Source organism: Rhinoraja longicauda, chromosome 6, assembly GCF_053455715.1.
Source record: "Rhinoraja longicauda isolate Sanriku21f chromosome 6, sRhiLon1.1, whole genome shotgun sequence".
Taxonomy (NCBI): Eukaryota; Metazoa; Chordata; class Chondrichthyes; order Rajiformes; family Arhynchobatidae; genus Rhinoraja; species Rhinoraja longicauda.
The window spans coordinates 9739164-9765819 of record NC_135958.1 but is presented as its reverse complement, the minus strand read 5'-3'; the positions used below and the strand labels follow the sequence as shown (position 1 = coordinate 9765819).

At 39.9% G+C, this 26656-nt stretch overlaps 1 protein-coding gene across 1 annotated transcript in view; it reads right to left on the bottom strand.

The window, feature by feature from the left end:
* Positions 1-26656, bottom strand: part of itfg1 (integrin alpha FG-GAP repeat containing 1) — a 92699-nt gene that overhangs the window by 4352 nt on the left and 61691 nt on the right. Inside the window, 4 exon segments of the mRNA XM_078400432.1 lie at positions 1433-1550; positions 2736-2818; positions 4629-4753; positions 14400-14478. Coding sequence (XP_078256558.1) covers positions 1433-1550; positions 2736-2818; positions 4629-4753; positions 14400-14478 — 405 coding nt within the window.

Sequence of the window (26656 nt, the reverse complement as noted above, 5' to 3'; positions counted from 1 at the left end):
TTCCATGAATTACACGAGGGCAGAGAAGGTTAGATTAACTCAGCGTCATATTCAACACAGATTGTGGGCTGAAGGGCCTGTTCTTGTGCTGACTGTTCTATGTTGCAACCTTTAGTCCATTTATTCATAAGGATGTAGCTGCAAATCTGATTGACTTTATATGGAGTTCCATCAGCGGCCTTAGCTGTAACAATCCCAATCTTCTTTGTGCATGACTTGGTTAAGCGTTAGGTAGAGCCTAGATCAACAACCCCTTCTGATATCCATAGAACAATGTAGATATGCATATGCTGATGCATAGCACGATGCTGCCTGACCTGCTGAGTTACTGCAGCATTTTGTGTCTATGATGTACATAAGGTTTGGTTTTGTGTCATTTACTCTTCAGATTTAAAAACTAATCGTGACATGGACATGCTAGGTTGTGATTTGAGTTCCTGGCTAACGCGAGGATACGTGCACCTGCCTGATGCTGGGCAAGTTGCCAAATTCATAGAGTGGATGTGGAACGGATGTTTCCACTGGTGGGAGAGTCTAGGACCAGAGGTCATAGCCTCAGAATTAAAGGGCGCTCTTTTAGAAAGGTGGTGAGGAGGAACCTCTTTAGTCAGAGGGTAGTTAATCTGTGGAACTCATTGCCACAGAGGGCTGTGGAGGCCAAGTCAGTGGATATTTTTAAGGCAGAGATAGACAAATTCTTGAACGGGTGTCAAGGGTTATGGGGAGAAGGCAGGAAAATGGGATTAGGAGGCAGAGATCAGCCATGAATGAATGGCAGAGTAGACTCATAAAAACAGAAAAGAGGTGCAGGAGTAGGCCATTCGGCCCTTCGAGCCATTCAATATGACCATGGCTGATCATCCAAAGTCAGTACCCTGTTCCAGCTATTTCCCCATATCCCTTGATTCCCTTAGCCCCAAGAACTAAATCTAACTCTCTCTTGATTCTAATTCTACTATAACTTGTGAACTTGCTTTCATTGGTTATTTCAATAACTTATTATGGAATCAGTGTTTTTTCCCCTCAATTAATACAGCATAAAGTAAAGGTCATTATTATGTCTGTAATATAAGCAGAGGATTTCACCGTGCCGTTGCATGTGACAAATAAAGCGCTATTGTTCCTGTTCAAGGGGACCCTTATGGGCACTAATTAGCTGTCATGTTTCCGATATTAAAACAGAGGCCACACTTAAGACAAATGCATCATTAGCTGCTGAAGCCTTTTGCATGTCTTAAGGGTGTGAAAAGACCATGTCTACGCAAGTCTTTCCTTGTATCCTTCAAAAGATGAACTTGCAAGAGTCCATTGGTGCACGAGGAAGTGTGAAAATTTGAATGGCTCTGGTAATTGCTGCACGTAGCATAATCAGATCTGAAATCTTAAAATCTAGGTATATGGATAAACAACAATTGAAACTCGAGAGAAGTACCTTTTCTTGCCAGTGCAAGATGCCGATTATAGCCAAAATGAAAACGCAGACTCCAATCAAGGCTATGGCGGTTAGCAGCACAATGTTACTGGGTGTAAGATATAATTTGGCACTCCAGCTGCAGAAACAAAGGTAAAAAATATATGAATATTTCAGTGACATTTAGAAAATAAAATATTTACATACTCGATGCTCCTCTCATATTTGGAATAATGTTGGTTGACATTTTGTTCAATAATTTGTGTATAAATACATTACATTATAAAGTTTTCATAAGCATTTACATTTTAAGTATTTTCATCATCTGAAGTATTCTTTGCAGAGGTTCCTAATACATATTTTGTGTTATAATTTATTGCAATCACATTCAGAATTGCACGATGGGCATTTTACTTAAACATATGGAGTGATGGATGTCTGGAATACGTTGACAGGGGTGGTGGTGGAGGCAGAAATGATAGTGGCATTTAAGAGACCTTTAGATAGGCACTTGGAAGGGTGCAAGATGGAACTGCAGATGCTGGTTTAAAACGAACACAAAAAGCTGGAGTAACTCAGTGGGACAGGCAGCATCTCTGGAGAGAAGGAATGGGTGATGTTTCGGGTCGAGACACTTCTTCACGTGGAAGAAGCTTTTAGATAGGTGCTCACAGAAAGCAGAAACATTTCATACATATACATGCGTGACAGGATTACAGTCAGTAAAGTAACAAGAGTTTCCCATCCTTCATAATCTCTGGACAAATAGGCAATAACCAAAATGAGCTGAAACAAGCCTATTAGGAAATGCCCAGCTCCAGCAATATCTGGCTGAATATAAATTTTTAATGTATTAATGTTTAAATTCAGAATACAGGGACTTATTTTTGCATTTATTCTCATCATACCCTAATACAAATGTCGCAGATTCACTTGACGCTACTCTCCATCCAATATAACAGAGCATTTTTTTGCATTGCCAAAAGAGAAACTGTACACAATATTCAGCTAATCTACGAAGGTCCGCACACAAAGTCATCGACTGGCAAATTGGACAATGGCATTTGATGATATAGAAATAACCATTATATCAAAACAGGCATTACTCAAAATAACCTTAGCGTTAATTACTAAGATTAACATGTAGATTCACTTTAAAGTGAATTATTGCCTAACAACTCTAAAGTAATCAGCCTAGTAATGAGGAGGAATAACGATACATTTTGGGAGTGTGGTCGTATGAAATTATTGTTTTCAGAAGCACAATCATGTTAGAGACCCCTCCCCCAAAGGCAGGGACTTAAAATAATTTTGAAAACATTACCTTTTTGGTGAGTTATGAGGATATGGAATTACTATAAGCTGAGAATTTGGAATGATAGCAGTCCATTCTTGTTTTCTTACAGCCTATTAAGATGAAAACAGAACAATAAATAATTCGGCAAAACTTTACTTCAAAATACTATAAATGAGACAATTAATCAGTGCAACAACTTGCATTGATGCAGCATTACCTACAAGCTGAATTTTTATGAACAGTTTTATAACAATGTTAATAAAACAAGAAAGGTCAACATGTGTGATTGTCCCTTTTCCAACTTTGCGTAATCAATCTCCCAAAGACTTGGAAGTTTCGGAGCCATTATATTCCAGCTACAACACGGGCAGAGTGTAGATATTTTGAGAAGAGTCAAGGCCGTTGGGACAAAGTAGCATAAGTTACTGGACAAGTATCAGAGCGCTGGACAATGGATCAGGAATAAGAGTTTAAATGGCACTAAAGAATGTCTTCAAAATTTAAAAATAAAGAAATTACATTCACATAGATGACCACCGAATTGGTGCACTGTTAAAAGAAACTAACTGCCTCACGAATGTTCATCAAGGAAGACTATCTAGTCTGGTCTGTATGCATGACTCCAGGGGCACAACAATGCGATTCATCCCCCCCCCCCCATCAGATCAAGGGCAATAAATACAGACAGACCTTGCCAGTGACACCCACAACACAGGAACAAAAATTGAAGCTTATTTTGGTGAAATATCTTACACTAAGTGTTAATCATTTTTACTAATATTTGGTAGATTATCAATGAAAGAAAAGCACAAACATTTTGTTGCAATATCCCGACATACTATCTTGTTCCAAATGAGTAGTTTCTCTACCCAAACGGAGAGGGAAGTAATCTACACCTTTCTTTTGGGTTTCAGGAATGCTGCCAGCTGACAATGGCTTGCAGAAAACGGCCCACATGTTTTTCTACCCCCCAGAATGATGCCGAAAGCATTTGAACTGAAAAAAAAAAAATCCATTAAGAATTTAAACAGTAAAGCATTTTCATTCAAAAGGTCTTGGAAAACATCGAACATAGGGCAGGACAGCGGCAGAGTTGCTGCCTCACAGCACCAGAGACCTGGGTTTGATCCTGATGACGGATGCTGCCTGTGCAGAGTTTGCACGTTCTCCTTGTGACCACGTGGGTTTTCTCTGGGTGCTCCGGTTTCCTTCCACACCCCGAAGACGTACAGGTTTCTAAGTTGTTTGGCTACTGTAAAATTGTAAATTATCCCTAGTGTGCAAGATAGTGTTAGTGTACGGGGTGATCGCTGGTTGTGCGGACTCGGTGGGCCGATGGGCCTGTTTCCGTGCTGTATCCCAAAGTCTAAAAAAGTCTAAAAGGAAATGATTAATTGCTATGAATCATGTCTAGATTTTGCTCTGTCCTAAGTGAAGGCCGATTTTAATTGATGAGCGTTACAAAAAATTATTCCTCATTCATTGCCTTTCTCTGGTCTGTAGCTGCCATCACAAGTTCTGTTTGTCATAGCTTGTTGAAGCCCAATAATAATAATATATTCCTTTATTCGTTCCACACCGGGGAAATAACATCTCCAACTCAATGGTTGAGAGCTAAACGGTCTGAAAAGGGACTCGACCTGAAACTTTATCTAGTCCTTTTTACCAGAGATGCTGCCGGACCCGCTAAGTTACCCAGCATTTTGTGTCTATCTTCAATGGTTGAGGAAAAGCATCTCAAGTTCTGCAACTTATGGGCTGATGTACATCAGTCAAGTTTTTGCCAGTGACACCCATGGGGAGTGAACAAATTTATTCCAACTTATGAACTTTGGACCAGGAATCTTTGAAGACATTAGAGAAAACAACTCATACACACATGACTTCATATCATCCTGCGGCTCCCTGTTGGGATATTACCTTTTTTCCGCTCGCACGAGGAATTCCAACAAAAAGATGATCAAGGAAGTTTGCACTTCGGCCCAGACCAAGGACCACGTAGGGAAGCTGCAGAGCAAAATGTGCCGACTGACTCAGCTGACCGGCTGTAGAGAGACCAGAGCAGAAATAAAAACAAATGCAACAAGACCAGGAAATAACAGCAGTGAAAGTTCACAAGCGTCTAGTTGCTGGCTAAAATAAATTAACTTTCTGCTATTTCATTTTTATACCTTCATTATCTTTCTGCCCCTTCAAAATCAATCTCGGTATGCCAGATGACACAGTTTATGGATTAAATAAATTCCTCGCGAGTGGCCTTTTTTTAAAATGCTGCCAGAAATGTTTCATCATCATATTAGATCCATCATGAATATCCTGATTGCCTTGAGATATTGTAAGCAGGCAAATTAACACTGCTCCCTTCAAGACACAGTGACTCACAAGGATCCTGAGCAGTGTGCACTGGAGAAGGTCTGCACCATGCCTACAGCTGCTGATGATTATGAGTTGTACCATTATGTGAATATTATACATCTGAAATTCATATTTTAATGAAGTGTATGATATCCATGGACAAAGTACAGTAAAATCTATCCTGAATTTTTGCACATAAAACCAACTATATTTTATGTGGAAGATTGACACAAAGTGCTGGAGTGACTCAGAGGGGGAGGCAGCATCTCTGGAGAGGAGGAATGGGTGACATTTCGGGTCGAGACCCTTCTTCAGACTGAGAGTCAGGGGAAAGGGAAACGAGAGATATAGACAGGGATGTAGAGAGATATAGAACAAATGAATGAAAGATATGCATTATTCCAGCACTGTGTGTCTATCTTTGGTTTAAACCAGCATCTGCAGTTCCTTCCTATATATTTTGTATTTTGAAATTCAAGTATATACTAAGTATTGGGAGATTATTATTGAAAAGTCAGTAGGTGTTTGGGGCATATAAATAAAGCAGCTTGTTGTAATATACTGCAGTATTGTCAATGTTTAACAAACAAAAGCAAATGATCGGCATTACGTGGCAACTTCATTAGAATAAACCTTTTATATAAAAATAATCCAAATAACCATTTTGAAAATTTCCTTTGTTAGTTGAGGAAATGATTGCCGTAAAGAAGGAAAAGATTGATTGATTAGTTGTATTTTTCAGTATCTCACCATCTCACCATCTCATGTGCTACATGTTGGTGGTGCTGTCTGTTATGCAGATCTTGTGTGATAAATGGCTGTGTGTAGGTGTTCTAACAACCCACTCTCATCTGAAACTCTGGAGTTAACCCGGCTGGTGCACAGCTTTATTGCAGCAGCTTTTGTGCACAATTGGAGATCAATGGCTGCTCTGCAGAATGAATCATCACAGCAGTCCCAGATTTTGACAAACAGACCGTGCAGATCTGGTGACACAAACTACTAGTATTGCAACCCATAACTGTGGCAGAAGCTGATGCACAAACAGAAATTTTAATTTTCCTAATGGGTCATTAAATATTTTTCTGCATCTTGAAGGACAGTGATTAGAAGGGAAGACAATTGTTGCATTATTGACATAGACTTTAGAGAACCAGCATGGAAACAGGCCCTTCGGCCCAACGAGTCCACGCCAACCAGCGATCACCCCATAAACTAGCACTAGGGACAATTTACATTAAAAAAAATCCAAAGACAATTAACCTACAAACCAGTACGTCTTTGGAGTGTGGGAGGAAACCGAAGCACCCGGAGAAAACCCATGCGGTCATGGGGAGAACATACAAACTCCATACAGACAGCACCCGCAGTTAGGATTGAACTCGGGTCTCTGGCACTGTGAGGCAGCGATTGTACTGCTGAGCCACTGTGCCGTTCCAATTTTCTAAGAACTGGTTTTCTAATTGTGTTTTGTGCCAATGTCTTGTTTTTTTGCAGTCCTCTTCTTTTCACTCTCTTGCAAAGTTGATGTATAATTTATATTTTGTGCAGTGCCTGAGATGATACTGCAAGCAAGATTTTCACTGTTCCTGTACTCGGCATGCTTATGCATATGACAATAAACTCGACTTGACTTAGTCGTACGCTTTTGTCTTCAGCAAGGGCTTTCAGTAATTCTCCGGATCATCTTGTGAACATAGGTAGTTTGATAATAATGTGTGTATTACATGTTGTATTGGCATACTGCTTATGTTACCTAACTGGTAACCTAAAGGCTCAGACTATTGACTCAACGCTCAACTCTATCAAGGCAGCTGGGCAATTTCAATTCAGTTAATTAAGCAAATCTGGAATTAAAAGAAGCAGATGCTAGTAGTTGTCACCATGAAACTATTAGTCTATCATAAAACAGTCAGCTGGTTTACCTATGTCCTTTTGGAAAGGTAATCAGCTTTCCTTACCAAGTCTGATCTACAGGAGACTCAACGTCCACTGCGCTGTCACCCATTCTTAACTGTTGCCTGAATTGATCTAATAAGTCACTCTATTATCAAAACATAACAGTGAAACCAAATTGACCTGGTTAGCATGACAAAGACTCCCCATATAATGCTTCAAAACCCTCATCAGGAATATCTATGGAGTTGTGTTGAACAGGGAGAGCTCTTCCAGATTATTTGTGGCCCATCAAAATGAAAGTTAATGGAAATCAGGGAAAATTCTCCATGAAGATGTCATAACTAGGGATGCCAACTTCGCACTCCCAAATACGGGACAAGGCGATGTCACCTTCCCGCACCCCACATGACCTCAACCAGCCAGCGGCCACTTGGTCCCGCTCCACCAATGGAAGCTGCCCGGGTCGGGAGGCGGGTTGCTATGCAACCTCCGCTAGGCGGCGCCCGGGCTCCGGGCCTACACTGTCTGGAGGCAGACACAAAATGCTGGAGTAACTTAGCGGGTCAGGCAGCATCTCGGGAGAGAAGGAATGGGTGACGTTTTGGGTTGACACCCATCCTCAGTCGGAAGAAGGGTCTCGACCCGAAACATCACCCATCTTCTGCTGGACCTCCATGAGGCGGGCAGCGAGGACTTCGCGATGGACGACGAGGGTGACAAAAGTTTCCACAAACTGAAGGAGAAAGCCAAGAAGAGGAAGGGGTGAGGATTTGGCTCTGAAGAAAGCGCTCTATCCAGGCTGCAAGAAGACTACGACTCTGTGGAGCAAGAATGTGACGAGCCAGACCCTCAATGCTTGGTGGAGGGGTGGATCCTGTTTGTGACTGGGGTCCACGAGGAAGCCACCGAGGAGGACATGCACGACAAGTTTGCAGAGTACAGTGAGATCAAGAACCTGCACCTCAACCTGGACAGGCGCACCGGTGACCTCAAGGTCTACGCTCCGGTGGAAATCAGAATCACAATAGATTTAAATATTACTTTCTTAAATTCACAGATCTGTGATGGTACTGATAATCCTGCATATATTTTAAAATCAGCTTATTCATAGTATATTATTGACAGAAATGTTAAAATGAACCTCTTTCTTGATAAGATCATATTTAGCTGTATTAATGAAACTGCTCCAGAATATTACCTTCAGGCATGTGGTGGATTTTTATTAAATGCAGAAGTTAAAAGTACTTTCTTAAATAGTGCCCAATGTCAAGAGTTACTCACAAAGGTTGCTATCACTGACATGTAAATAAGTTTGAGATGAAGAAACCATTATTCCCGATCCCGCCAGCCATTCCGCCGCCCAAAGAAAAATCACCTTTGAGCAGAAGTTGCACTAGTTTGTCATCTGCACTTACACTAGAAATTTCTTTGTAATTAGTTTCGTTTCATATTATTATTTATTTTCATATTTTAGATACAGCGCGGAAACAGGCCTTTTCGGCCCACCAAGTCCGCGCCGCCCAGCGATCCCCGCACATTAACACTATCCTACACACACTGGGGACAATTTTTACATTTACCCAGTCAATTAACCTACATACCTGTACGTCTTTGGAGTGTGGGAGGAAACCGAAGATCTCGGAGAAAACCCACGCAGGTCACGGGGAGAACGTACAAACTCCTTACAGTACAGCACCCGTAGTCAGGATCGAACCTGAGTCTCCGGTGCTGCATTCGCTGTAAGGCAGCAACTCTACCGTTGCGCCACCGTTCCGCCCGGTGTCATGTGTACCAGGGTAAAGTGAAAAGTGTTTGTTTGCGTGCTATCCAGTCAAAGAAAAGTCTGTTTATGAATACAATCAAGTTGTCCACAGTGCACAAATAAAAGGGTACAACATTTAGTGCAAGATAAAGTCTGATAAAGTCCAATTCAAAGATCTCCAATGAGGTAGATGGGAGGTCAGGACCGCACTCTAGCTGATGAGAGGACCATTCAGTTGCCTGATAACAGCTGGGAAGAAACTATCCCTGAATCTGGAGGTGAGTGTTTCCAAAGTTCCGTACCTCTTGCCTGATGGTAGAAGGGAGAAGAGAGAGTGACCAGGGTAAGACTGGCCCTTGATTCTGTTGACGGCCTTGCCGAGGCAGCACGAAATTCACGAGTATGGTTGTGGGGGAGGTGGAGATGTGGAATGGAGGGTCAAAGAGGAGAAACAGGGAAGGCACAATGTACATGGACCAGAGCAAATCTATTAGCGAACAAGAGATTCATTCCAGTTCATCTCTCCATTTTGGCCAGTCATTTCAGCAGCGAAAAATGAAGTGATTACAACACAAAAACTAATTTAGCCCCAACAATTCTGTTTGGTCTTCATGCTCACAAAAGTAAATCCATGTTATTCACACATTCTCACACCCGTCACTCATCTTTCCTGCATTGATTTTAATGCTGACCTACTTTCTGTCTCAATCACAAACTCCAGCAGCAAATTCATAATTCTCCGTCAAAAGATTCTCTTGTGCTCCATTACAAATCTGAATCATACTGCTCATTTTTGATTCTCAAATACAAGGAACAGTTTGCTTCCATTTACTCTGATCAATCATTTCATAATTCTAAATAACTATTATCTTGTCCTACAATTCCCACTTTCAACTCCTTGTATTTGTAATTCAAACTTTTTATAGCAGATGTCTTCAACTATCTCTGGTCAATGGTGTGGAGCTGACTACCGAGATCTTATGCTCCATTAAAAAATTATCATTGTTTCTTTGCCTTAACAGTTTCCATGCTGCATGATTTAACACAGCATTCCGATAGATTTTTGTAAACTGAACATTTAATCAATAGAAATGCTCGTTACTAATTTGCAAACCCATACATTCATCTGAGCGTTTTACTGCACCAAGATTACATCTGTTCAGCGAAGTGTATAGGAGCAGAATTAGGCCATTCGGTCCATCAAGTCTACTCTGCCATTCAATCATTGCTGAAGGGTCCCGACCTGAAATGTTGTATCTTAAGGGTCCCAACCCAAAATGTCACCTATTCATCTTCTCCAGAGATGCTGCCTGATCTGCTGAGTTATTCCAGCACTTTGTGTCTTCTTTTGTAAACCAACATCTGCAGTTCCTTACATCTGAATGATTCCAAGTTGTTTGATGGGAGGTACATACCCCACGGCAACTTATACCCCGATAGCTTGGATTCTAGATGGTCTCTGGTATTCCGAATGTTTGTAGTGTCTCTAAATTCCTGCAGGCTTCCACAGTGGAGACATATTAGTTATCTTGCATTTTTGTCTTCAGCTATGGAGTGTGAGATAACTGGCTGAGCTCTGCAGCTTGCACAGTGGGTTCGTTACCTATTCCCTCCGCAAGCTAGTGTTATTCAGACTGGTGACGATTTTGGAGAGGTTCAGAATTCAAAGCTGCAAACCATAACTTGAGGATTACAAACGGCATAATTAAAATGTACCAGCGAACACTTAGAACTCTTTCTAGAAGGAATCATATTGTGGGTAATATATTTAATAACAGTGTTATTACATGGCTTTTTAAATCCATCCTGGACTTCTCAGAGAGGCAATTAAGTCAAATTTATTTTCACAGGTTGCCGGATTTTCAATACACTCATTCAACTGCAGATTCAACGTGAACTCAATAAACCCTACGAGCCAGCACCGCCATTCATTGTGATCATGGTTGATCATCCACAATCAGTAACCTGTGCCTGCCTTCTCCCCATATCCCCTGATTCCACTAACCCCTAGAGCTCTATCTAACTCTCTTTTAAATTCATCCAGTGAATTGGCCTCCACTGCCTTCTGTGGCAGAGAATTCCACAAATTTACAACTCTCTGGGTGAAAAAGTTTCTTCTCACCTCAGTTTTAAATGGCCTCCCCTTTATTCTTAGACTGTGGCCCCTGGTTTTGGACTCCCCCAACGTTGGAAACATTTCTCCTGCATCTAGTTTGTCCAGTCCTTTTAAAATTTTATACGTCTCCATAAGATCCCTTCTCATCCTTCTAAACACCAGTGAATACAAGCCCAGTCTTTCCTCATATGACAATCCCGCCATCCCAGGAATTAACCTCATGAACCTATGCTGCAATGCCACAATAGCAAGGACGTCCTTCCTCAAATTAGGAGACCAAAACTGCACACAATACTCCAGATGTGGTCTCACCAGGGCCCTATGCAACTGCAGAAGGACCTCTTTGCGCCTATACTCAAATCCTCTCGTTATGAAGGCCAACATGCCATTATGTTTCACACATCCGAGGGATAAAGGTTCTCACATAGAGATGACCTCTATTTATTAACTTCTCTGAGTACATTCATTCACAAAGATGAAATAAAAAATTGAATTCATCTCAATGCTTTTAAGAAAAAAAAATTAGGTTAAATTCCCCAAGGTATTGATTCCGAGTTTGATAATTGTTAGGATTCTGTGGTTATTCATTTTTACAGCAGCCCACAGTACATTGGTGAGTAGTCACCAATTCCTAGAGGTCTGAAAAGTGGACACAGCAGAGATTCAAGCAATGACACAAAGCACTGGAATAACTCCTGGTCAGGCAGCATCTCTGGAGAACATGGATAGTTGAGGTTTTGGGTGTGGACCTTTCTTTAGACATTGTAGTGGGGGGGGGGGGGGGGGGGGAGATGCTGTCGTCGTCCCCCTACAGCATCCAGAGATGCTGCCTGACCAGGAGTTACTCCAGTGCTTTGTGTCATTGCTTGAATGACACAAGCTCTCTTCCAGCTTTCTTCCCCTTATTACAAGGTGGCTCAAATGGGTCATTTCTGTGCTGTACCCTCTATGATTCTTGGGTGTGCAGAGACTGAACCCAAAACCCAAAATTAGAATATTATTGCAATCAAAATCATAAAGTCCAGGAAATTAAAAAAAGGAAATAAACATGAGGTTAAGAGAAACCTAAGTGACAAAGCTAAATTTTATATATCCCTAATAATAATTAATATTTAAAGTACTGAGACCTTATGCCTGAAAGAGGGAGATTTTTGTGCAGGAAAGTTCCCTGGCAGCAACTGAGAGCAGCTATGCTTTTAAATGTTCACTTGATTTAAGGGAAACCCCTAACATTTTCTATCTCCGGTTTAAACCAGCATCTGCAGTTCCTTCCTAACATTTTTATACGTGTGGAGTAATCAGTGAGCTTCAATTTGCTGAACTATCACATCTTTCAATGACAAGGTAGTTAGTGTGACAAAGTTTAGGGAGAAGCACAGTAAATTGGGGAGGTAGCGCTTTGATTCGTGGATTTACCCAGGCTTATGCGGATACCAAAACCTGGTCGCTCATTTATGACCCACTAACCGTTAGCATTGATGGCTTCCACATTATTATTCCACTTAGCACTGTGGATGTACATGATCAAGGTGGCATTTTAATATGCAAAGTCAGAATTCTTAATTTAAAGTTAGATGCCCAACAATACATTTTTGTATATGTTTTGTAACAAGTTTATTACATGGAGAAAAAAAAGTATTTTCAAACACAACTCTAGTCCTTCCACTGTAACATTTAAACCAAGGCATTTCAGAGGAAGGAATATTACTCAGATTGTTTTCTGATATATTTCCTCAGAACAAAACAGTTTTTAATAGTTATGCTCATCAATAAGCAATATGCTCTTACAAGCAGAAACATTGATATTCAAAGCTGTTTTACCCTATGATCAATGTTACTGATTTGGCTGACCTGCTGAGTTACTCCAGCATTTTGTGATACCTTACTGATTTAGTTTGTCACAAGAGTATGATGAACAAAGTCTAAAGAATGGGAATTCAAACCTGTCAATATTATCACTGCATTTATGGAGTTCAATAATGTGTTTCTGAAGGTGATGTGGGAATACAATGCTGGGTGGAGGTTTTGAAGGTAGTCGTTAAAAATAGAACAATGTAGCACAATCTGAAAACTTCTTGGCTTAATTCATGTGGATGGAACAGCCTGTGGCTAAAGCACTCTGTGGAATATGTAGCCCGAGTAGGATAATGCAATTAGAATGGAATTAACTTGTACATGTTAGACAGTCGACTCAAATTTTATCATGTGACTTGCGTTTAAGGTAGTTAAGGGAAACTGGTTTCTTCTGGCCACAAAAACACGGCAGAAAACTACTGAGAAATGCAGAAAGATTCCAGGAATTCTTGTAGAATTATCTCAGGGCTGATGTGATTGAACTTTAATAAACATAACCATGTTTCTTTGGACCATGAGCAAAACACAAATGCTGGAGGAACTTAACAGGTCAGGCAGCAACATTTGTAGAAGGAATGGTCAGTGAAGTTTCAGGCCAGGACCTTTCTTCAGACTGGAGGAGGGTCCCAACCAGAAACTTCACCTGTCCATTCCCTCCGCAGATGCTGCCTGATCCACTGCACTGTGTTTTTCTCAAGATCTCAGCATCTGCAGTTTTTTTCTTCCTTTCCTCATATCATGTATAATTTCAATACTCATTTATTTCCCCCTTGATTCCTACAGACCAGTTTACGAAGGCTTTTTGCTGTTGCACATGGTGAAACACTGCCTTTACAAATCAGTCCCATCTCAATTCAAGAATCTAGATCTTTTGTTCATGTTTGAGCTTGACGGTCCTACCAAAAGTAAAACTGAACATTATCGCAAGGTACTGTCAAAAATACCACCACCATTTCTCTTGTGGTTGAGGATAGACTGATGAGACAGGAATGAGCTGGATTGAACTGACCCACCTTTGGATGGGAGGAAACACAGATTCCATTTTCATATTTTTCAGTAGATTCACTACAGTTCAGGAACAGGTTGGCTAGAGTAGCAGCATGTTCTGACATCATACCAGTCAGGATATTGTTAGGCCTAATAGATGTTATAGAGCCAGAGTGATATAACACAGAAACAGGCCCTTCGGCCCAACTTGTCCATACCGACAAAGGTGTCCCACTTAAGCTAGAATTTGCCCGTATTTGGCCTATACCTCTAAATCTTTCCAATCTGTGCACCTGCCCAAGTGTTTTTTTAAAATGCTGTGATAGTATCTGCCTCAACTATCACCTCTGACAGCTCGTTCCATATACCCACCACCCTGAGTGGGAAAAAAAAATCGCCCCTTAGGTTTGTATTAACTCACCTTAAATATTTGACCTCTTGTTTTTGATTTCCCCAACCCTGGATAAAATACACTGTGCATTCCCCCTATCTATTCCTCTCATGATTACATAAGACCTCAATAAGATCACCGCATAAAACATATTGCTATATCTACACTTCTTTTCTCGAGTTACTGCCAGACATGTTAGTTCAATTTACCTTTACTCATTTCTTTTCCTTTCCCCCCCCACAAATTGTCATTAAAATCACTTCAAAGGGCACTCATAATTCGTTACACTAGACCTGAGCTTCAAGTGCTCTTTGAATCAGTGCCTACCTGATGCATTCTTCAGATATCCATTAGCATCTGCCGTTGTGTACATGATGTAAGGCCCAGGCTGGTTCACACCGAATGGCTACGGAAAGAGAGGTTAGAAAACATAACATCAACTGAGCACAACAAAATAAGTAAACAAACTAACTCTCAGTAGCTTATTAAGTCTTTTTGACCTTCAACTGAAGTTAAAGTAATTCATTGTTTATTTGTCTGTAAAATATTCCTATCCAAGCAGCTTCAAATATTTTCCTAATTTTCTTTGAAAAGCTACAATGTTCTTCATTTTCCTATGCAGTTTGTTACAAGCCACTTTTCAATTTTAGCCAGAGGACTTTTTTTCTCAAACGCAACAAAATCTTGAAATTACTCAACTAAATATCGTTACTGTAATGAAAAAAAAATCCACTATCTTTATTCTGTTCCCCTAATAATTTCACAGTTCAAATGTTTAAATTAATTTATATTCTGACCTCTAATCTACTCCACTGAAGCTCCCAAACAATAGCATTCATTGCTTGTTTTTTTCAAATTAATTTCACCATTATCTATTGAAGTCCAAGAATTTCAATTCAGTTGAAACTCAAACACAGGTAGAAGGTTAAATTAATGTTAAACTAAATTATAGAATGAATTGCCCACCCCATTCAGAGAGAAGCTGCAGGTACTGATAACCTTCCAATCTTTTGCTATCATGCAGTAACTCTTCTAAGGAGACTAGCTTGGGCAGCCTGCCATCTAAGATGAAGATAGTATCATCTGAATTCTTGGTAACTTATTCACGTTGCATGTTTTGTATTCCAGCTGTGTTGGAAACTCCCAGCCTCAGCTTGGTCTTGGCTTATGTGCAAAGCAGAGTTAGGTAAAGCAATCAATGTGTAATTGATCTTAAATTGAAATCAGCTTAAGTTATCTTATCATGTAGTACTATCAAGTCAACATGGGTTCGAATTTTTACTGGGAACAAAGATCACCAAGTTCTGTCCGAGTGAATACCCATTTAATTGGATCTATACTATTTTTACAAAAGCAGAATCTACCAAGCAGGGGAGTGCAACTGGAAGAAGGTTCTCACAGACATCAACAGTGTTAACTGTGTACATATAGGTGAGAGGGGCAGGGATTAAAGGAGATGTGCGGGGCAAGTCTTTTTTAAACAGTGGCGAGTGCCTGGAACGCAATGCATTGCGGTGGTGGTGGTGGTTGCAGGGTGGTGGGTGAAGCAGATATGATAGTGGCATTTAAGAGACTTTTTGATTGGCACGTGGATATGTGGGGAATGGAGGGATATGGATTATGTGCAGGCACATAACAGATGGTTGTGGCATCATGTTTGGCACAGACATTGTCGGCCGATGGGCTTGCTCCTGTGCTGTACTGTTCAATGTTTTGTATATAAATTGCACTCAGAATTCTTCGTGGTTGAAATTTAGAAATAATACCAACCTTGGAGAGGGAAGGTGGTGGGATGGGGCGTGGGGGAGACAACAGATTTGTTTTGAAGTTGATAACGAAGAGGATTACATTAAAAAAGAGGAAGGCGTTAGAAAAATTGAAAAAGTGGGCACATAAACTGTAAATAACATTTCATCCAAAGAGATACATGATATTACATTCACTAAGAAACTCCATTGACCTGTAAACACAGTGTGAGGTGGTCTAATTTGGCTGGAGGCCCCTTATCCCCTAGAAGGGCTACATGTGACACAGAAGATTTGGAAATATGCAAAAGAGATGAGTAATATTCAGAGAAATACTCCGTAACATGGAAAACACAACTGTTCTTAAGTATAGTCCAAAAGCGTTTCTATAGGAATTTAATACTTTGTTTCTTATTCCCTAATCTTTTTATCTGCCACACTAGGAACAGTCATGGTTTCCATATTTCTCCAAGTACTGGAGAAAAATAAACAGAAAAAACTATTACGAGAATGTTATAAGAAATAAAGGGGATTCGGCAATCAGGCCAAGTCAGCGCAAAAGTCTTTTTTTTGGGTCACAGGAATATGGGATGCAGGGGCAGGTGGGCTAAATATCCCTTCCAGCTGCTCTGTCTTCAACTCTGCCTTCTACCTCAACACCTGATTCCCATATCTCCAGCCTAGGGAAACAATCGCCTTCATCCAAAATTTAGTTTTAGAGATAAAACGTGGAAACAGGCCGTTCGACCTAGCGAGTCTGCGCCAACTAGCGATCACCCGTTCTTTAGTTCTGTCCTACACACCACGGCCAATTTACAGAAGCCAATTAACACACAAACCTAGACGTTTTTAGAATGTGGGAGGAAACGAGAGCACCCAGAGGAAACCCATGCAGTCACGGGGAGAATGTACAAACTCCGTACAGACATCACCTGGAGTCTGGATCAAACCTGGGTCTCTGGCGCTGTAAAGCAGCAACTCTACTGCTGCGCCATTGTGCTGCCTTCTCTCATTTTACCTGTTCAAAGCCATCTTGCCTTCATCTCGCTCTTGTATGAGAAAAGTTACATGGGTTGCAACTATCCTCTCGACTGCCATCAACTAGACTTCAAACAGCTGAAGATAATGAATAGGCATTTGTGGCACCTCCCTAATTATGTGCCCTCATGTTTTCTGTCCATTAATAATCCTTCCCTTGCTAATATATTATCTTCAACTCCATGACTCTTTAGTATATGTAACAATCTTGTTGGAGGTATGTTGAAAATCAAAATACATTGAGACAAGGTATTACTTTCATTTATTTGCCCAGTTAGTTCCATTTTCAAAAAAATCTTAATAAATCCATCGTTTGTTTCCCTTTCATGTTGACCCTAATCACATTAAGCTTTTCCAGGAAATTGGCCTAGCTAACTTTTCTTCAGAACCATAATTCTTCACTTTTGGCAACATCATCATAAATCTCCTCTGTATGTTTTCTATCATTTCCTTCCTGTACTGAGATCACACTGCTTCGTAGTTTATTATTTATAGATACAAGTAAAAAATCTGAGCATGTTCATCTTTCAAAGAAATTAAGATCTTGACAGGATTAAACTACAATATACAGTTTACATAAATCAACCCCTTAAAATGGGCTGATTTGGCAAAATGTCTTCATTTCCAAATTTATTGTGATTGAAGAGCAAGTGCTTCAGCTAGCTGCCTGACATGCGGAAATTTATAGCGGTACGATGACTCGAGGTCAAACTGCAAATCACTTGGCTGCCCAGGTATGGTGCAGTAACAACATTTCCATGGTGGCCTTACATCCACCACGCTGTCACCGTTATCTTGAACACTGCATGACATGCTATCATCCTACATACACATTAATACAACCAGAAAGGACGTAACAACAATAGTGTAGTCATCTCCGCTAAAGGGCCAGTCACTCTTGCTGGAAACCACCACAGGTCTGTCTGGTCAACCCATTATAGGATTTGGAGAGGTTTACCAGAATGTTGCCTGAAGTGGAAAGTTTCAGCCACACGGTTGGATCGACTTGGGATTGTTTTCTCTGGAATGTCAAAGGTTGATGGAAGTTCTGATAGAAGTATATAAAATTACAGGAGGCATAGTGTAGACAGTCAGAAACATTTTCCCCCAACCCCCCCTCCCCCCAGGATGGAAATGTTCAACACTGGAGCACACAGCTGTAAGGTGCGAGGGGGAAGTTTAATGGAGATGTGCAGGACAAGGTTTTTTTTATATACACAGAGTAGTGGGGGTCTGGAAGCGCATTGCCAGGAGTGGTAGCGCAGGCAGATACGATAAGAGGCATTTAAATAGGCACATGGCAGTGCACAGAAAATTTGAGTCAATACATTTGGGGCCAATGTTGTCTCGAGTTGAGAGACTTACACTGACTTTATGGTTACTATTGAGAGCTTTATGTGAACTTTCTCAAGATCATTTAATGTGCTTTGTCAAAGGAAATATAAAGTATTGCTTCAGAATCCCTCTGCCATGAGATTTTCAGCACTGACAATCACAATAATCACAAGAGGTGAGCCAGTCTGCTTTGCACAAAGGTTAAGAATCCATCTATCCTTATCCAATGACCGCAGAAATGCATACAAGTCAACAAAGTGCTAAACCATTATGCAGTCTTGTATGGGCAGGTTTTAGTTGATTATTTCTATTGAAATTTAGTGGGGCAAGCTATATTTGTCGGTTTACTTTCTCTTAATATCAACTGGTTAAAGTAATATTGTAGGATTATATGTAGGAAGGAACTGTAGATGCTGGTTTAAACTGTAGACAGACACAAATAGCCGGAGTAACTCAGCGGGTCAGACAACATCTCTGGAGAAAAGGAATAGGTGACATTTCTGGTCGAGACCCTTCTTCAGACAGAGTCAGGGAAAAGGCAAAGGTGAGATATAGACAGTGATGTAGAGAGAGAAAAAACAAATAAATGAAAGATATGTTAAAAAGTAACGATGATAAGGGAAACAGGCATTGTTAACTGTTTGTTAGGCGAGAACGAGTACATTCATGCAGTTGTAAGCGAAATATGAGATGCTGGTCCTCCAATTTGCATTTGGCCTCACTCTGACAATGGAGGAGGCTTAGGACAGAAAGATCAGTGTGGGAATGGGAAGGGGAATTAAAGTAATGGCAACCGAGAGATCAGGTAGGTCCAGGCGGACTGAGCGAAGATTATATGCTATTTCTGCTTTAAAATTATAAATTGAACTGTAAACGTACAAGGTGACAGACTCAGTGGGCCAAATGGCCTCTTCCATGTCATAAGGAGATATGAAAAATCTGCTGCACTGTGATTTAATATGATGTCACAGGAAAAATGTAATCACACCCTTTAAATCGTCTGGCACAGTGAATACGTACAGTTTAAGGGAGATGAAACGCACCTATGAAGGAACCCAAATGATGTTGTTCCAGTTCGATAAATAAAGAGAAAAATGATAGGTTTCTTTACCTATTTTACTAACTGCTCTGCCTGATTTTACATTGTTTGCTCAGGGAATCTTGTGCAGCTTAAGTGCAGACCCTTTTCTCATCTTTCTCTCAATTTTCTGAAAAGTATCAAGGCAATAATTATTTTATTCTATTTCAAGATCTTTACTTGAACTAGAAACAATTTACGGGTTATAAAATGACAGATTACTTTCACAATAAAGTCTAGCTGGGTTTTAAATTGCACTTCAGTTAGAGACGGAACAATACTTGTTTTTCCTTACAATATGCTGTTTATTTCAGTAATCTCTCATGCCCAGGTTTATATTTCTGGAGCCAGACTTGATCAAACAGCTACAATCATCCATTCCTTCCTTTACAAAATGTTTTTTAGTTCTTCCAAAAAGCTTTGAAATTAATTTATTTATAATGTCTGTTCAATAAAGACAAATACCCTGAGAATTTAACAAGTATTGCCTAAAAATGACAATGTGTAGATTATAGAGTTAAAGTGCTGAAACAGGACCTTCAGACCATCACATCCATGCCAACCTTTGGTCATCTATACAAACCCCATTTTCCTGCATTAAGTCCATATACTTTATGCCTTGCCCATTAAAGGGCTTGTCTCTTAAGCGATATAAACGGTATCTGATTCCACCATTTCTTCTGGCAAGGTTCAGATATCAACCACTGTGTACAAAAAAACCCTCTCCTTAAATCCTATTTTGCTCACCTCAAACCCTCTTGCTTTTGATATCTTTAACATGGGTAAATGATTCTGACTATCTACCCCTCTTATAATATATTCCTCCATCATTTACCCCTCAGCCTCCTGCACTCTGGGAAACAATATCAACATATTCAACATTTGCCAATAAATAACGCCCTCCAAACCAAGAAATGACCACACCAAAATTTATTGCAACTTGGTTTCCCTAAATTGTGCAAGAGCCCTTTGATGAGTTATGCAAAAAGAATATTGCAGGATGATTTTTAAAATAAAAAATATATTCTAAATGTAGTTTCCTTAAGAAGCTGACAATATCCATTGATATGATTTCAATATGCTTAGATGATGAACTGTGCACTTCAAGGGACTTCTTTACTTTTGGTATTCAAGTTTTTAATAGAATTCTGAAATTCAACAGTCATAAAAAAATCCTGCATTGTCTTCCAGTTTTATCGTTCAATATTTGTTATTCAAACATGCATTAATATATATAGGATAGATAAAGAATTGTCCTGCAACATCATGGGATCTTGTTTTCAATCCTAGTAGATCTACTAGATTTTGTGGTGAAAGCTAGGTGCTTCTGAAGAGTAAATTGAACAGGATGATGGAGGTTCCTGTTTAACTGTTCTTGGTCTTCCAGAAGCTTTGTATTGTCAAATAAGTTACCAAAAGACTCAGCAATAAATAATTTAACTTGCAGGAAGTCACCCAGAAATGTTAGGTGCATGTGTAAGTTTTCAAACTGCGTGGGGAATCTTAATTATTGCCAAACAACCATCATGCATTAAGATTAATTTTGATAATGTGTTCACCCATATTACATTTTTAAAAAAGTTCTAGACACAAAAGGCATCACAAATATGGGGAAAGAGCAGGAATATGAAAGTACTACGATGGAGACTTGGCCATGATTATATCGAATAGCAAAGCAGACTTGAGGGGCTGAAGGGCCTAATGCTGACCCTATTTTTGATGTTTCTGTTTCTCTTATCACCATGCAACTTTGAAGCCCATTCTTCGGTTAGCATGATTTAGCAGTGAAATAATACTTCAACCTATCACTAAAACAAAGTGCTAGAGGAACTCAGTGGGTCAGGCAGCATCTGTGGAGGGAATGGACAGGGTTAGGTTATTGACAACAGCAGGGAGGGAAGCTATGTTTACCGAAAGAAAGAGAACATTTTGGATGTGCTGGTGTGGAAGGCCTCACCTTGGGAGCAAATGCAGCAGAGACGAAGAGCAAGAGATGGCATCTAATACGTTTCTAAGTTAGGAATGGATGCAGCTTGGAGAGCAATTTGCAGGGGATGATATTTATATGTGACTGGTTTCCTTCTCGTTCTTGGTGGTAGAAACCATGGCTTGGGATGTGATTTTGGAGAGCAACTGCGAGGTATTTTAAGATGGTACACACTGCAGGCGTCATATGTCGGAGGTAGAGAGCATGTTTGTTTACGGTGGTGGATGGGCTGTAGGCTGTATTTTCCTCAGTGATGTTGAGTTTCTTGAGTCATTGGAACTACACTCGCTGCAGGGAACCCAGCCTCGTCCTTAAAGCCACAATATTTATGGGACTGTTTCAGACGGGAATTTCAAGGTGACCCTCAGAATGTTGACGCTGGGGAACAACAATGGGAGCATCAATGAACGTCAAAGGAGGGTGGTTGGAGTCTTTATTATGGAGATCATAGCAAGGCACTTCTGTGGCGCGAATATTACTTGCTACTTATCAGCCAACTAGGTCTTGCTACATGTGGGCACCAGATACTTTGTTTGCTGAGAAGTTGCAAATGTAAATGAACATTTTGCAATCATCGCTTTTCTTGACGCTTATCTCAAAATCTGTGCCAATAACAAGCTACGAGTAGAGATAAAGAAAAATTGAAAATTTTGGCAAACTGTCTTTAATTTATTTCAGAGAATTGCCAGTTATCAAGGACATGCACTGTCACTCTCTGCTATTCAATCTGTTGGCTGTACAGAACAGTTGTTCATTAATTCCCTGTTGCCTTTTCCAATTTACACAACAATTCTGTTCCTCCCTGTCCATATCATACTAGCACAGTTCTTCTCGTTCATGCGGGCTTTTTTCCCCATCTCATTTCTCATGTTCACTGAACCAGTGATAATTCTCTCCTGCACTGCAGCTCCAGATCCTACTCCTATCCTGTGTAGCTGTTGCACACTGCGGATGGGAATTCTTCATCTTGCATAATTTTATATATCATTGAAAATTCCCATCATAGAGCTGCTTGACCCTGAGGCCGCAGTTATACCAGATAACAACTTGGACTGGAGCGAAAGAAAAACAGAGCAGCACTTCCGCTGCAGATTTTCCACTGACTGGTTATTACGTGACATTTTATAAAAGATGAAGTTTTATTATCTGCAAATTCTAATACTCTTAATTTGAACATAGAACTACGCAGCGCAGGACAGACCCTTCGTCCCACAATGTTTGTGCCGAGCATGATATCAAGATCAATACTTATCTGACTGCACCTAATCCATATCCCTCTATTGCTTGCATATCCATGTGCCTTTCCTAAAGTCTCTTGAATGCCAATATCTGTCTCCATCACCACATTGTCAGCACATTCCAGGCACTCACCACCCTCTGCGTAAATAAAATTGCCTCGCACATGTCTTTAAAACTTTGCCCCTTTCATCTTAAAGCTATGTCCTTTAGTATTTTGATGTATCCATTCTGGGAAATAGGTTCTGACTTTCTATCCCATCTATGCCTCACATCATTTTATAAACTTCTATCAGATCTCCCTCGTCTGGCACACCAGAGAAAACAATCCAAGACTGTACAACCTCTTCCTGTAGCTGTGTAAGAAAAAACTGCAGATGCTGATTTAAATCGAAGGTAGACACAAAATGCTGGACTAACTCAGCGGGACAGGTAGCATCTCTGGAGAGAAGGAATGGGAGGGTGACATTTCGGGTCGAGACCCTTCTTCAGACTGAATAAGGAATTTTATATTCAATATTTCATGTGATGCTAAGTAATGAGGGGCAGTGAATGGTGTAGACAAGAGCGGGAAGTTGGAAGATGACAAATGCATTAACGAGGGAAAGATAGATCGACCATGATTGAATGACAGAGTAGACTTGATGGGCTCTTATAATTTAAGAATTTATGATAAACTGAAAATTGTGGAGCGGGGAAGAAATTATGAGTCCAAGTATATAAACGATAAGAAGAGGTGTGCAGATTTAAAAAAAACTATTAATCTATAAAAGACTAATAACATATTGGTCTTTCTTTCAAGGGGCTGGAATGTTATGAGACAGTTGTATAGAGCCCAGTTTGGAATACTCCATTCAGTTTTGAGCACGGCAAAGGAAGAAAGATGGCCATAGGTTCAACATTGTGGAGTTTAATTGTTATGAAAAGGTTTAATCCGCTACATTTGTATTCCCTTACATATAAAATTGAGGAGTTTTAAAACAAAATAAAATAATGATTTTGGTCATATATGAAAAAACTCTTCCAAAGGCACCTGAAAATTATCTTCAGACTGAAGGGTCTCGACCCGAAACGTCACCATTCCTTCTCTCCAGAGTCTTCCTGTAGCTAATACCCTCTAATAAAGATGTTTCCTAATTTGATTCTCAATTAGGAAATCAATTCAACACGCAGAATGGCTCATTATGACTACTAGACTACGACATTATAACAGTTAGTGTTATACAGAGGGGATGATTTTCAGGTACCGTAGGAAGTTTTTTCCATATATGACCAAAAACATTTTATTTTCCATTATTCTTTGTAAAAAAAAGTATTTCCTTATTTTGTTTCTGAATGTAATCTCTTAGTTTAACGTTATGCAGTGCTATTTGTACCCTCCAAAGCCTTTTCATATACCACTTCTTATCGTTTATATACTTGGATTCATAATTTCTTCCCCACTCCACAACTTCCAGTTTATCATAAATTCTTACGTATCACAAAATGCTGGAGTAACTCAGCAGGTCAGGCAGCATCTCAGGAGAGAAGGAATGCGTGATGTTTCGGGTCGAGACCCTTCTTCAGTCTGAAGAGGGTCTCGACCCGAAACGTCACCCATTCATTCTCTCCTGAGATGCTACCTGACCTGCTGAGTTACTCCAGCATTTTGTGATACCTTCGATTTGTACCATCATCTGCAGTTATTTTCCTATAGATTCTTGTTATAAGAGCCCATCAAGTCTACTCTGTCATTCAATCATGGTTGATCTATCTTTCCCTCACAACCCCATGCTCCTGGCTTCTCCCCATAAACCCTGACACCTTACTAATCATGAATCTGTAAATCTGTGCCTTAAAAATGCCAAATGACGGCCTCCACAGCTGTCTGTGCCAATGAATTCCACAGATTCACTACCCTCTGACTAAAGACATTTTTCCTCATCTCAGAAGCTATGGCCTCTGGTCCTAGACTCTCCCCACTAGTGGAAACATCCTCTCCACGTCCACTCTATTTGGGCATTACACTATTCGAACACTATTTATCATCTTTTAACTTTAAAAATATATTTTGTATTATCTTTGTTGTGTCCAGAATGAATGACTTGATACTTAAACGTGAATGCATTTGCAATCTTCCAACTTCAAGCTCTTGTCTACACCATTCACAGCCCCTCATTACTTTGCATCGCATGAAATATTGAATATAAAATTCCTTATTCATCCAAGATATTTAAAATAGAAATACTGACAATGATCGTTATTAAAGAGCAGCCTGCTGCACATCAACCAAAAAAAATAATCAAATGGACTAAAGGGTTTGTAAATTGAGAAAAGAAAATCGATTTCTGTAACATGACATATCAAAACAAAGTGTGAAACTGTTTAGATAATTTGGTTCAAAACTGATGCAAGAAATCACATTGCCTAAACAATATGCCGGCAATGTTACTCAACAATTCATTGATGTTAAAACATTTGAGGTTTTTTTTTACTTTGATTTCTTTTACAAATCCATGCTGTCATTACTGAAGTGATCTTTGAATTTTTTAAACTAATGGCTTGCTTTCTGTAACATGATGATTTCTCCACTACATTCTTGACTAGCTGGAACCTCAACCAGTAAATGAAAAGAACTGGTTGGTCATAGAGTGACAGTGCCCCAGCCTACTCAACCTCTCCCTTTACCTCAGGCACTCTAGTCCTGGCAACATCCTCGTAAATCTTCTCTGTACCCTTTCCAGATTGACAACATCTTTCCTATAACATGGTGCCCAGAACTGAACACAATACTCTAAATGTCTTATACAACTGCAACATCACCTCCCAACGTCTGTACTCATTACTGACTGATTCTGCTGAAGCATTTGTTTATCAGCATGCAAATATTCTATCATGTTGAGTACATATCTACTTCACCACTACCAACTTTTCCATTTTATTTTCCCTTTGTGAAACACATCACAGATTGCTTTATTCTTCCCATAACGAAAACAGTTACAGGTTGCCCTGCTGTTTTGATACATGAGCAGTGACATCACTGACAGAAGGTATTCTCAGTTGGAAACAAGCTGATCAGAACCCCAATTTCCCTACAACTAAAAAGTACCACATGTTGTCAAGCCAAGAGATGGCTGAGCTGAATGCACATATGGTTGACAAATTCAAATGCTAACATAGGGTATTCAAACCCTCATTGCCAGTTGTTGTAAACATTAATCCATGACAAAAGCCAAGGTACAACACAAATCTTTCGAAGATTTCACAGACATCATAGTAATCCTAATTTAACTTTGTTATTTACAACATTTTCATAGACTGAACGCCTACATTTTTTATGATGCACTTCAAGTGAAAGATTATTACAGGAATTAAATTAAATGCTGAATTAGTACACATCTGCTGTCAGTTCAGTTCAAAAAGAGATCTGCTTACCCACAGAGAGCAAGTCTGATGTGTAATATTTTCTTTATAAACAAATGGCATAACTATTTATTCAAGAACACAAGGAAATAGGAGTAGGATGCTGAATTTACAAGCAAGGATAAAAATTAATTTAATCACTGGAACACTGAAATTAGTTCTAATGGGACTGGCTTGGGCAGTGGCAAACCTTTCTCTCCCATAATCGGGATGCCTCCATTGCCTGCTTTGCCGATTTCATCTTTGCAAACACAGCCCACGGGACCCACTGTTGGTCACAAGACATGCTAAGATCACCGTTCAAACCGTTGTAATTCACCACGGGAATACGTCCAATGATACAACAATGGAGGAAGGTGTCAATGGAAGAACAAAGTCACAAACAAAAATCTAATCACCGACCCAATGGAATCACAAGCATACCACAAAGTTGTGGAGGAATTCAGCGGGTCAGGCAGCATCTGGGGAAGGATTGGACTGATGATGTTTCGGACTTTTGGTCGATGTGCAGCAAGTTGCTCTTTAATGGCCATTGTCACTTTTTTCATTTTAGATACCTTGGATGAGTGAAGAAATTTGCTACACAGGATTTAGCGGGATGCTAAGTCATTTTTACGATTCATTCTAAATGCAATTAACATTTTAACCAATAGCACCTATTTGAATGTTATAGTAAACCGTTACACTGTTTCTTTCATTATCTAATTTCATCATATTTTCTATTAAATTCTGTTCACCCATGTCCTGATCTGGAATACTGAAC